Below are 13,456 nucleotides of genomic sequence, written 5' to 3' on the forward strand. Positions count from 1 at the left end.
ACAATAGCAATGATATATTTCTAATTTCCAAAATTATGACTAACTTAACTCACACAAACACACCATATCACGCTTTGGGCTCAAAGCACAAAACAGATATAAATCACAAAGGCAGACAAGGGTGCATGCCACGGGAGTTAATCAGGAGATATGTAATGAAGATGTGATGAGATATCCATCACTCCATTTTTTCTCTATCATTTGGACTGAAAAAATGGAACAAAGAGAAGTAAATGCAATTAAGTAGACACAGCTAAGAACATAACGCTAACTGAAATGTAAAAGATTTTCAGCTGCAAGGCATTCATTTCCTCCACTCATTACCAAGAGGAAGGGTGAAAAATGACACAGCACAATAAGGGCTGAAATGAGATTTTAAAGTTTAACTTGCTGAAAGAAATTATTATTATATCTGACATACACTTCTGCTTAAAAATTTAGGATTGCTTGTCATATTAATAGTTTGTGTTATTTTATTCAGTAATAACTTACGCAATGTAGATTTAAATAAAATACATTTTGTTATCCGATTTATATTTAGTTGTTTCATTCGATATTCAAACATTTTGTGAACAACAACAAGTCAAAATGAAATTATATATAATATGCTATAATAACCTATTTATAGTAATTTATCGCCAAGTATCTGCTTTGAGATTTAACTGCCACTTTGGAAATAGGAGGCAATCTGGATAATAACAGTGTTATACAGCTTTCTTCATCATTTCGGAATCATACATCTACATCATCTACAGCCCTGTTCATCATTCTGGACATATCTAAAATGTCCTTTGCTACAGCTTTCTACAAATTATTTGAAACCTTTGGAGATGTAATGTACTATAACCATATTAGAATCATTTTTATGTCTGTATCTGCAATCAAAGTGGCTTTACTTTATTGAAAACATTGATTCTGAACTTCTGAGAGGAGGTGCATGACTTTATCAAGGGACTAGTTTCACTTTCATCAGCGGCATTATTATACATTTTTAAAACTATAGATTTTCTTTTTTCCAAGTCGTCATTTTTTAAACACTAAAACAAAAATACCATACCAAATCAACTGTGCATCTTAGCAGATACCTGGTATTTCTCTTAGTTATTGTTTCTGAACAGTATGACCCTCCTTTGACATTAAATGGTGGATTACGTTACTGTAGCAATCACTCACAGAGACTGCAGCTTCACTACTGATTTAAGCACTGGCCATAACCAGGATCTACAGGACCCCAAATGTGGCACAAAAGGAATTTTGGCCTCCTTCGGGAGAGTAAATGAACTCTGCCTTGAGAGCAGGAAACACTTTCCCCTTTCGAAATCTCCTTCCAGTTCATTCACCTCTATTCACAGACCTGAGCGCAGGTCTCCACGGTCAGAACACTCCGGTCCTCTCTGACCTTCACTCTGTTTTCTCTCTCTCTCCTTTTCTCTACCTCTCTCTCTGGCACAGGCCTGGGCTGGACTCCAGCTCAGGGACTCCAGTGTGGCTGATTGGGGTTCTGCAGGTTAAACACATCAGACACCCGCTGGAGAGCGGCACAGCCACAGTCCTGCATGGCCAGTCAGTGGTTCCTGGACCACACAGACACTCAGAGTGGTTTGGGCACAGAAACAAAACCTGGAAATAATATAGAACTGTGGTCCGAAAGTCAGGAAAGACAAATGGACAGAAGTATGGAGAAAATTCAGGCTTCATGACAGCTGCTGCTACTCTTTGTACACTCCATACATTTACAGTAACTTACTGGTAGCATTAAGCATGTTGCTAACATGGCACTGCAAATCCCATAGAGACTGAATCCCATAGCTACCTGAAACACTATGATAGAAGTAGTAATCAGATAATTACAAACAAAAAAGGACAGAAGTGAAAGTTTCTACATTCCATTCTGTTATACAATGACATATATGACAAAAGATACAAAGTTTATGAACTAATTTGAATATCCTATACTTTATTTTCTACATTGGTACAGAATGTGCCAAGTACGCTAGCATGCTATTAGACCAAGGGTGTCCAATCTTATCCACGAAGGGCTGGTGCGGCTGCGAGTTTTCATTCCAACACAACAGGTGCAAATATGATTGGTTACTGCAGACTGAGACAAACTGATTAAAAAGTAGGATCAGGTGTGCTCCTGCTTGTTTGGGACACTTAAGATTGAACACCCCTGTATCAGACAGCTAGCTAGGCAAATTTTAAATAACTCTACCACTAGCTAAGTATAAATGTGTTGCATTTCCCCAGATTCACAGTTATTAATGCAGCTCAGCTAGATATTTTGGTAGAAATAACAGTTTTGGACTGGTAGACCGACTGAGCCTTAAATGCTCATCCCAGGTCACTAGAAACTCATGAACTCACTGTGCACACACATACCCTGTTGACATTTTTCAAAAACACAAAATATCAAAATATAGCAAATTGTTTTATTTTTTTTGTTATCGCATTACTATATTTCTGTATTGTCTACTTTGACAGTTTTATCATGGCAGTTTGCAGACAAAGTAGTTTCAGATATACAGTGCATAAACTGTTTTTTTTTTTTAATTTGCCGTCAAACTGACCATCAAATATTTATTGCCATTCATATTATTTTAAGATACTCCTTGTTCAGCATCAGGAAAAAGGCAGAAATAATTTTTAACAGAAGATTTACACAGAAGCATCAATAACTAAATATAATATAAAATGTTTCAGTATTTAGTGGGTCCACTTTTTGCTTTTACTACAGCTTTCATTCTTTTCAGTTCTTCAAAGAAATCTTCAGGGATATTTTTCCACACCTCCAAAGTTCAGTCTTAGAAGTTACATTTTATGGCTCTATCTTGTGACTCAAATAACTCTAATGACAAATCTAAATTCTTCAGTCTATAAAATCTTATTCCACATCTCAAATGTACAGTTTTAGTGTTCTAGTGCAAATTTTCTTCTCTTTTGTCCACATCTTTTTCTCAGTAATGACTTCTTTATAGCTACACATTCTTTCAGAAACAGTTTTGAGATGCCTTCTAACAGTGGAAGGATGGACTGAGACAGCTATGAGTTTTTTTCAGATCTGAAGCAAAAGTGGTGCTTGATTTTCTTCTCTTTTTCAACGATCAAAGCTTCAAGTATTGCTTATGTGATGACTGATCTGGTCTACCAGGTCTTGCACTTGACTTCCTCATTGTTTTGATTAAGTTGATTAAGTTGATAGTGTTGGAGTGTTTTCTGACATATATATGACAATAAAAATGAACATGATGTACATGATGGCTGTTTTGACTAGAAATTAAATAAATGAAAGGGCGACTTCTGACTTTGCCCAGTACTGTAAGTGCTAGTCACTAACAACGTGAGGTTTGTGCAGACAGTTTGTGAAATGCCCTTGCATTTATGGATTAAGATGCTGTCTGTCTTACAGTCGAAAGACTTCCTCTAGAAACTAAGTTACATAAGGTAAAACTCTCAGTGTGTCTGTGCTCCAAGATTACGCCTCCTGGACAAGAGCTGAGGAATGAATACAAAGAAGCAGCAGAATTCTGCCGTTTTCACTTGAGCAGTTTCTGACTTTATTGCTGGACAATCAATCCTACAATGCAACTGCAATAAAACTTTAGTGAACTCATGATGACTAGAATTACTATATAATGAAACATTAACGGAAACTCTCTACAATTAATCTGAGTGGGTCAGTGGGCTCTCCTATATCTTCTGAAGCCAAACAAAACGTGTCCCCTCTGCTGTAACCCTGGTGCTCCCTGAGGGCCCTGCTGGCTCTCTGTGAGCAGAACCAGTGTTTACCACCAGTGTGGCATTATCCATCATCAGAGCTGTGAGGACAGCCTGGCCCTGTTAAGATAAAGCACGCGGAGCAGCTCTGGACGTCCAGCCTGCTCCCCTGCCCCCTGTGCGTGGGGCCTGTGGGGTGCTGAGCCGCTCAGGCCTGTGCTCCAGCCTGGCGCAGGCACAGGCAGGGCTCGGGCAGATGGATGGGCCAAAAAGAGGCGCAATTACCCCTTGGTGCCCTCGCTCCCCGGACTACACCCTCACTCGGGCCCCCTTCGCCATTCATCATAGAGGTGCCATCGGTCATTCACGTGCTCTATCTGCAGCCGCTCCGGCGGGAACCGCACTATCCATCATGTCTAACAGGTGAGTGGTGCAACAGTGCAGGCTCCCCCATTACAGAGCAGTCGAGCGTGGCCTGGCCTGCCTCTCACAGCCCACCAGAGCAATGGAGGGAGAGAAAGAGAGAGTAAGAGAGATAGAGAGAGAGAGACGAAGGCTTTGATTTGCCCACTTTAGGGAAACATGCATCGAATGAGTATTAAGTTCCAGAAGTGCTATGGGACAACGCTTTAGAATAAAAGACTTTAGCATGTGTGGACACAGTTCATTGCTATCACATCAAAATTTTGTAAACGTTTTTTTTTTTAGCTTTTTACTTTTCAACACTATAACATTAGTGTCTGTTTACATTGTGTGAATATTTTATGATGAATGGAGAAATAGAATTGGTCCAAAAATTACTTGGCATAAAATGTCACACGGTAAAGTCAGAACGTTACTGATATATTTGTGTTTGTGTGTAAAAGTGGGGATTTGAATTTGATAAAAAGTTACTGTTGTGTGCAGTTTTGTTTCACAGAAAGAAATTTTTCTCTCCAATTTAGTCAATTCCAATTTCACCCACTAGTTAGGACTGCCCAAATCACACGATACCACCAGTGCTAGGAGGGCAAAATCTCACACAGGCATCCTCTGAGACTTGTGAAGTGAGCCACGGCATCTTTTCGAACTGCCGCTAACACAATGTCATGACACACATTAGCTAACCGATGCCTGCGCTGGCTAACATTGCGCTGAGTGATAGGGAGGGGGGGGCATCCTATCTTCCCAGGGAGCGAGGCCAATTGTGCTCTTCTAGACCATGGATGGCTGTAGCATCACCAGGGATCGAACTCGCGATCTCTTGATGATAGGGCCAACACTTAGATGGTTGCGCCACTTGGGAGCCCTTTATCACTAGTTTTCATGAACTTTCCTGAAGGTTAAATGCTAACACTGTTATCCCAGAGATTGACTGACAGCTTACAGGTTGTGATCTTACAGGTATATGGGCAAAGACTTGAGTAATTCCACCTATTTTACTTTTTAATTTTACTGTTTTTCACTCTTAAGCACTTTGTCTTTTTTCTTTTAATATTCTTAAGTTAAGATTAAGTGACCCTTATTAGTCCCACGATGGGGAAATTTCACCTCCGCATTTTACCCATCCGTGCAGTGAAACACCACATACAGACTAGTGAACACACACACACACTAGGGGGCAGTGAGCACACTTGCCTGGAGCGGTGGGCAGCCCTATCCACAGTGCCCGGAAAGCAGCTGGGGATTAGGTGCCTTGCTCAAGGGCCCAGGGGATGAAAAAACATACATAAACTTGCCTTGCCTATTGCCAAGGTAATTTGTTTGACTGAAACAAGAACACGTAGTGCCACTGATGTGAAGCATCACACACATAAATCTACTAGAGTGCTAACAGTGCCATATTGTGGTGGATATGACATCTGCTAAACATTAGTTAGTGACTGTCGATACATAATGTTAATCAAAAAGAAATTTAATTAATTACATACCTAATAATAAAAGTACAAATTACAGATAAATAGTGCAGTAAACAACCAGACTCCTAAGGATTATAATGAAGAGGCTATTTCATTCACTATTTATCTGTGCACACGCACACACACACACACACACACACACAGATGGATACATGGACAACACTGATATGGAAGAGTGATATAATCTTCTTCTGCTCATTCAGGGCACTTTGCCTGCTCTTGAGTGGAGGAGCGCTCCTCTCTGGAGGAGGTGACATTAAGTCAGGAGCGCGAGTGGAGAGGTAAGCACTCCTGAACACACACACCAGGTTTGGATCTAATTATCTCATCGCCACCGCTAAGCAGTCATCTACAGGGGGTTCGTCTGCGCAATTTGCCTTTTAATTTGTGTTAATTGCATGTTAATTATATTGCAGCTAGCATGTGCTGCATCTGTCTCTTTCAGAGACCCAGTTTCTGAGGACCGCATTCCCCAGCTCCACAGACGAGGAAAGTAATTAAAAGTGCTCCTTTTTTTCCAGGGAGGAGACGAGTGGGTTGCAGGTCTCCCACCAAAGGAGACCACAGCATGCTGATGCAAAAGGTTTGATGTCTCCAGCACTTTCTAAAGCTTTTTACTCCGATGTTTGTGGATTTGGGGGAATCACTTGGCAGAGAAGAAACACACCAAACAGACTGTGACCTGTTGAGCCCGCCTGCACACAGAATCTATTACGTCAACCAACAGAAAGACATAAAATGGAGCCAAATAGACAAAAATATCTCTTTCTCGCTACTGAACCCCATCTCAGAAGCATGCCAAAATACAGCAATGATATAGCTCTATGGGTGACTTTATGGCCTGCTAAAAAAAGCTCCCCAAATCAGCGCTAAGTAGGTGCATTACCTCACTAAAGGTTTATGACTCCCCATTACCCCGATTGAAGCCTGGAACGCAGTCTAACAAAATTTTACACACGTGCCGCTGCCAGAGATTATAAGTGTGCTAAATGATTTACTGAATGACAGAAAGAGTCCGCTTTATTGGCCTACATTCCCCCTGTCCAGCGCATTACCTGCGATGCTTTAAATATGTGCAGCCCACAGGAGGACTGACAACAGTATTGACTGGCTGGTCATCTACACGACCTTAGATATTGACACAAGCTCAAACATGCTGTAAACCTGAGCAAACCCAGCCATATTAACACTGTCACTTGCAGGGCTGACCCCAATAAACACAATCCTCTATTGTACACTAAGAGACTGACACACACAAGAACAGAAACTGCACCTAGTCATTTCTCTTTTCACTTTTAATCATTTAAACCCAAGAGTCGGTATTTGGTGTGGCCCAGAATCACCTACTTGAACAAAAAAAGGGCCATCTGACTGATATGCAAAGCCAACAACCTCAAACTGTTCTATTTTGCACAATGTATAGGTGCATGTTCATGTGGGAAACAAAGGGGAATATCTGCTGGCAGTACATGGCTGCACCGAGATAATGCTTCAAATAAAAATTCTGAATAACTTTGACAAACGTGATGTCCTGAACTTTATGTCTAATGACACAATATGTACATGTACATTTAAAATTGCAGAACAATCTAAGTTTTTCTCAAAATATAGAAATTCAAATTTAAAGTGAATTATTAATTAAAAAATGTATTTTGTGTAAAAAAAAATGTATTTTGTGTAAAAATGTATTTTGGTGTTAAGTGGGCGACAGCAAACTGGATATTCCATTGTTTTCAAGCAGCGACAGAAAGTTCCACCACCACCACCAGTGGCAACAGCACCATACTGCAGCAATCAGCTAAATGTTCCCTCAAGAGTTCAATTTTACCAACTTTTGCCATCATCTGCAGCAGTAGAATAAGTCATTTATTGTTTTTTTCAACCTCAACATGTACACATAGCACTAGGATAATTCAGGAGTAGTTTTTTCATTGTGAAATCAAGGTAACACTATAACTCACTATATTATTCACTATAATTTTCAATCTGCCTAGTTTTAACTAGTCATAACATAGCCCATCTCAGTAGTGCAGCATCAATGTAACTCAATGTAACGTAGCAAATCTAAACTCAAACATAGTTTCACTAGGTTGAACTGGATTTTTCCCTGGGTCCCATAAAGCTTGTCCAACTTCACAACAGCTGCTATGAAAAAACGAATTTGTGGGCGGAGCATGAATAGGTCAGTTTATAGTAGTTATCTCAACAATAAGTCTTAAGATTCATGAACTGAAATCTAAGCTTAGGGTTCAAGAGGTTATACTGTGTGAAGCTGTGCTCGGCTGATGTTTACTGTGCTTCACAGTGCTAGCCTTAGCTCATGTAGTGCTATGTGTGTGCTGCGCAGACCTGTGCTACAGAGGTAACCGCTGCTGTGTGTACCATCTTCTCTCACCAGCTTCCATGAGGTGGGAAGCAGCCAAGCAGCACCAGGAAATAATTGCATGAACATTATCATACACGGCCACCTTACGGACCCCCTCCCTTCTGTCTGCCCTGCCCTGAAAGGAGTTTGTAAGTGTGTGTAAGTGTGTGTATGTCTGTGTGTGTGTGTGTGTGTGTGTGGTGGGTGGAGGGCCTCCTGTTCAGTCATTTCTCCAACACACTCATTCAGTGTTATCTGAAAATCGCTTTCAAAGTGCTCCGCTCAGCACTTCCGCCCTCCCCAACGCCACTACAACCACATAATTGAAACTATCTGATTGGAAAGCTGCCAAGCAGGTAGATTACATCCGATTAGGGTGAAACCGGCGCTTCACTTAACGGGATTAGACTGAGATGCTTTATTTTTTTGTTCTTCTCCACACACGGCTCTCATCTATCTGTCTCTGAGGAAGAGGCAGTCAAACCCTCTTTGTCACCTGGGTGTCTGGGCTTCCAGGCTGCTCTAATAGATGCTGCAGCTGATTAGAGTGTAATGGTAAGCTGATGCGGGAGTTTACCTTTGTAAAAAATGTGAGGTTAAGTGAGGTTGGCAAGGTTTCTACACCTACAAGACCATTAGCATCAACAGTACCAGGTGACACATGAAAGAAACCAAACGCTGCACAGTTGCTGTCATACTGCTGCTTGATCCTGGATAATTATCATCAGGGCACCAAAATGGTTCAAAGGATGAAAATGAAAGCTGGAAATAAATAATGTTTAGCTAGGAACAAAACTGACACTGAAAATATAATCATCCTTAACTGTTCTGGAATGTTCGTTTGAAATCTCTGCTATTTCCCCCATTTTGTGTGGCCCACAACTTAACCAGAATTTGAACTAGCCTATTATTTACAGTGTGTCTTACCTCCCAAATGCATGACTCGTATGGTTTTATTCATTTTACGGGCTGTGAGCATCTCAAGAGATGACTGTCTATGACCAAAGGGACCCTTCATTTAACCCTGCCCCTAATTGCTGACTGCCAAATTGTGTGACTGTAACTAAGCATATGAACTTTCAGGACATTCCAACATGCTGCAGTGTTGTGTTTTATTTTGTGAATCAGATATACATTATGGAAAGAGTTTGGACAGTGGTGTGAAATGTATCCATTTCTTAAACCCTAGACACTAGAATTAAACAGTGTGGAACACCGCATTACCGATTAAGACCATTTAAAAATATTACATGAATGTCTGCTCCAAGGTATGTAGCTAAGCTAACTACCAAGTATGGCCAACCAATGAAGTCTTTCTTTGTTAATTTTAATGTTAACTCATACAAACTGGATTTAGTATAGCACGTAGTCAAAACAAATGAAATTATGACTTACGAATCCATAAAAGAAAAAAACTACGATGCATTCCAACAGGCAATATCATTGTTTGCTAGCTGTCTTCGCTAACGGTAGAAGTATTTAAAGCTATGCTATGTAAATATTGGGGATTTGGAGACCTATCTGCTGGAAATGTGCAATTTCACGTAATACATGGAAGAATACACACACAATGTTTCTTTTTAAATACTTCACATCTGAAAGAATACTATAATTACATTTTTTTGGATAGGGACAATAAAAGCTGAATCTAACTAAGTACAGGAACTATGCTGGTATTTTATTTATATGTCATCTGCATGTATGTCTTGGTTGTTTGATATGGTATCTCACTTTTGACTGTACTTCGTAAACTTCAGCCTCTGTACCCTTTCTGTACTATTAGACTAGTTAGGCCAGCTAATATGGACTGGGTCCTGGGTATGTGGTCAATACATCATCCCTGTCCTCTTCTACAAAGTTACCATTTTAGAAATACAAAGTTTTGCTACGACAATATGACACTTTTTCTTGGGTGAGGATCCACCTCTGTTCTGAAAAGATCTCCCTTGAGTTAGACCAGAGCAGCAGATTAGGCACACCTTTCACCTGAACCTAAAATAATCCTTCTCCTCTCCCTTCCTCTCCTCTCTTCTCCGAGCCAAGCTGAGGATTACTGTGCCTATCTCCAACCCCCAAAGCTCCATATCTCTACATACTTCCCAACCAAGCTGAATTAGAGAGACCCAAATAGGCATGCCTTTTTTTTATCACAACTTTAATCTTGATTTTTTGGAGCCAAAATCCCCAGCAGTCCCCTCACACTCCCTCCTGATTTGAAGAAAAAAGTTTTTTTTTTCTCTTTTTTGCTCTCTCACTCTTTCTTCATTCCAATCCGTATGTCTTTCTCTCTCCCTCGCTCGCTCTCTCTCTCTCCCCCTTGCTTCCTCCCTCCCCCTGACTCTCTGAGACTTTCATGTTAGGTTGTCTGAACTCAGCCTGTCAGAGAGACCTCAGAAGTCTTGGCTTGGACACAGCGGAGGCTTGTAGAGGATGAATCAAAACTCGCCCAAAACAGGGCCTTTATTAAATCTAATGACCCTCAGGGAATTACAACTCAGAAAGCGCCTAACGTTAGCTCTTTTCAGTCTGAATAATGGAAAACTATTTGTTACAATGGTCACTATAAGTGCTGATTTGGCTATTGTGAGGAGTGTGTGTGGGTGTGTATATTTGTTAATCAAAGGTCTCCGGGAAAAGGAAAACAAAACAAAAAACAAAACAAAAAAACATTTCCAGGCTTCAACCAAACAGGAACAACATACAACACTACAGTCTGAGAACGTACGCACCAGAAATGTGGGACCAGATTGCGAATTGAGTCTTGAATCTTTAGTAGAGAATTTTAGTTTAGTTTTGTTATTAGCTACAGGAATTGCTACGCTACTGAGCTGGACTATGTTGTAGCGAATCGCAACTAGGCTCACTGGAAACTACAACGAATTTTCCACCATGCTTACATCAGCTTGTAAAAGAAACATTCTGGATCTATTCCATTGTGACCTCCCACACACACGCAACACAAATATCATTTGAAATTTATTACACACTCTAAATATCCTGAGTTGTGTGCTACAGTTTCTTGTAAGTTAAAATTGGATTTTGGCCACTGTTCTATAAAGCTTGTCCAACAATAGTTGCTATTAAGAACATTTTGTGGGAGAAGCACTGAGTATCCGGCGAGTGTGAGTTGAGTCTTTAGTAGGGAATTTTACTTTTAACTTAGTCGTTATTAGCTGCAGGCACCACATTGTACAAAAGTAAACCCATTCTAAAAACCTGTCAGGTTCAACATGGCTTCAAATAACAAGGCTTTCATTACCAAAAACCGAAGTGAAGTAAATGCAGTAACATAAAGTAAATACAGGATTTAAAGGAAAGAGGTAAAATGACTTGAAATGGCTGGATAATCTTTCGATTATATGGCACATACACTAGCTGGCTAGAACTGTGTTAGGTCAAAACTATGTGCTAGCCAATAGTTTCAAATTGTTTTGCCTCTTTCTCTGAACACTGCGTTTTCTGCATATAGTGGTTCAATTCTGTTCACGTGACTGAAGGGCTTCCTATAATAAAAGGCTAGATATTTGAAGCTGCATGGAACCTGAGGCTATTGCGAGCTGTGGGTGAACTGCCTTGCAGTAATGACTGTGCGTGATTGTAGCAAAACAAAACAAACATATGTTGGAAATGAAAGGTTTTATTCTTTTACTGAATGAAAAGATTATTGTAAGTCCTAATTTATTCAGATTTGTTTGTGTTGTTTTTTCAGGCTGAATTTTCAAGTCAACATGCAACTCGACGGTGACTTCAGTCTGCACTGTTGACTGGAGTCCCCATCTCATCATATACCTGCTGGTTTTTGGAGACTGCAGTGAGTGATCCACAGACTTCAACAGTTCAAACAGTTCCAAGGGATTTGGTGGCTGGACAGCAGTGGACCTGACGGTCAGAGCACTAAGGTTCAAATGAACATTTAGGCTCTGTGTTGAGTGTGTTTGTTTGACAGTAACAACTCTACACAGAGACTATGGGCCTCACCAAACACATTTTTACCTTTTTAATATACATAATTTTTTCATAAATTCAGTATATCTTACTTTTTATCATTTTCATTCCTTACTCCAATCATTCACTTAATCTTTAGCTAGTTTTTGTCATTCTCTTTCATTCTCACATACACACACACTGCTGATGGTGAATGAGTTCTAAATGAAATCTGAGAGCAAACTGAAGTGATGACTGAAGAGAGCCACTAAAATAATCATTCACACTAATCTGTAATCAGTCACACTAATCTATCAGACCACTGAGAGCAGAACTACCCTTCTGTTTCCTCACTTCCTCAGTTTCTTCAGAACAGAAAGACAATAAGGTCCAACTGACCTTTCAATGCTCCGCCCTTGAACACAAGTCTTTTATAGTTAATGTTGCACATTTGGACAAGCTGCAAAATGTTGGCAAAATTCCAATTTAACTTAATGACTTCAGGCTGGAATATATTTGCTACAGAATGTAAAATGTTTCCAGATTAAAATGCTACGCTACTGAGCTGGACAATGTTGTTGTATCTAAGCAAATCTAGGCATGTTGGAAATCAACAAATTTATGACCATGCTTGCATTAGCTTTAACACAGAGAGAAAAAAAATCTGGATCTATTCCACCTTTTACATACATGCAAAATAAATATTATTTGAAATAAATTACACACTCTAAGTTTCTCATAAGGTTGACCTGGATTTATACCAATGTTCTAAGAAACCAACCTCAAAGTAGTAGCTATGAAAGAATGCACTGGTGGGCGGAGCATCTTTCAAACAAGATTACTCCACCCACTATTAACTAACATTAACCTAAGTGTTTACATTAGATTATCTATGCAAGATTGTGAAGTACCTGTTTAAATATGGTTACCATGTATGAGATGCATCACGAATGAGAGGGAGATAAATAGACGTCAGGGCCGTTTGTGTAGTGTTGATGGAAGTTAAGTGATGAGCTAACTGTCCTCCCTAGCCTCCCCAGTACTGACACAACAGGAAGGGTCAATTTTTTAAGTGTCGATTCTGAAATGACCAACAACACGGCTTGAGAGCCCATCTTTGGTGCAAATGTAAGATCTGTATGTAAAAAAGTTAGTTGTAAATGTGTATATATACTCACTGGTATGCTGCTGGTCCCTGTGAGGGAGGGTGTGCTGCTGTCGGTGCCGGGCGGCTCGCTGTGTGTCTGTGTGGGTGTGTAGATGGTGAGGGCAGCCGCGTGCTCCGGCACCGGGCTGGGCCCTGTGTACTCCTGCCCCGGGTGGGCATACTCGCCCGGCAGCCCGTTCTGGGGCGGTGGAGGGGGGTACTGCGCTGGAGCATACGGCTGAGCCATGGCCTCTGGAGGAGCTGGGGCCTCCTGGTTACCCTACACAGAGAGAGAGAGAGCGAGAGAGAGAGAGAGAGTGAGAGAGAGAGAGAGAGAGAGAGAGAGAGAGAGAGAGTCATCAATTTTAGTCTGAGCATTTTCATGCTTTCATGTCAGTCCCCATT

At 40.5% G+C, this 13,456-nt stretch overlaps 1 protein-coding gene across 3 annotated transcripts in view; it reads right to left on the reverse strand.

Annotated features, from left to right (window-relative positions):
- rbfox3a (RNA binding fox-1 homolog 3a) overlaps window positions 1-13,456 on the reverse strand; it is a 482,492-nt gene that overhangs the window by 41,227 nt on the left and 427,809 nt on the right. For all 3 annotated transcript variants that reach the window (XM_036572522.1, XM_036572521.1, XM_036572523.1), the window contains one exon: window positions 13,083-13,331. In XM_036572522.1, the coding sequence (XP_036428415.1) occupies window positions 13,083-13,331 (249 nt within the window). The remainder of the gene's footprint in view (window positions 1-13,082; window positions 13,332-13,456) is intronic.

This window comes from Colossoma macropomum, unplaced genomic scaffold, assembly GCF_904425465.1.
Source record: "Colossoma macropomum unplaced genomic scaffold, Colossoma_macropomum, whole genome shotgun sequence".
Classification (NCBI taxonomy): Eukaryota; Metazoa; Chordata; class Actinopteri; order Characiformes; family Serrasalmidae; genus Colossoma; species Colossoma macropomum.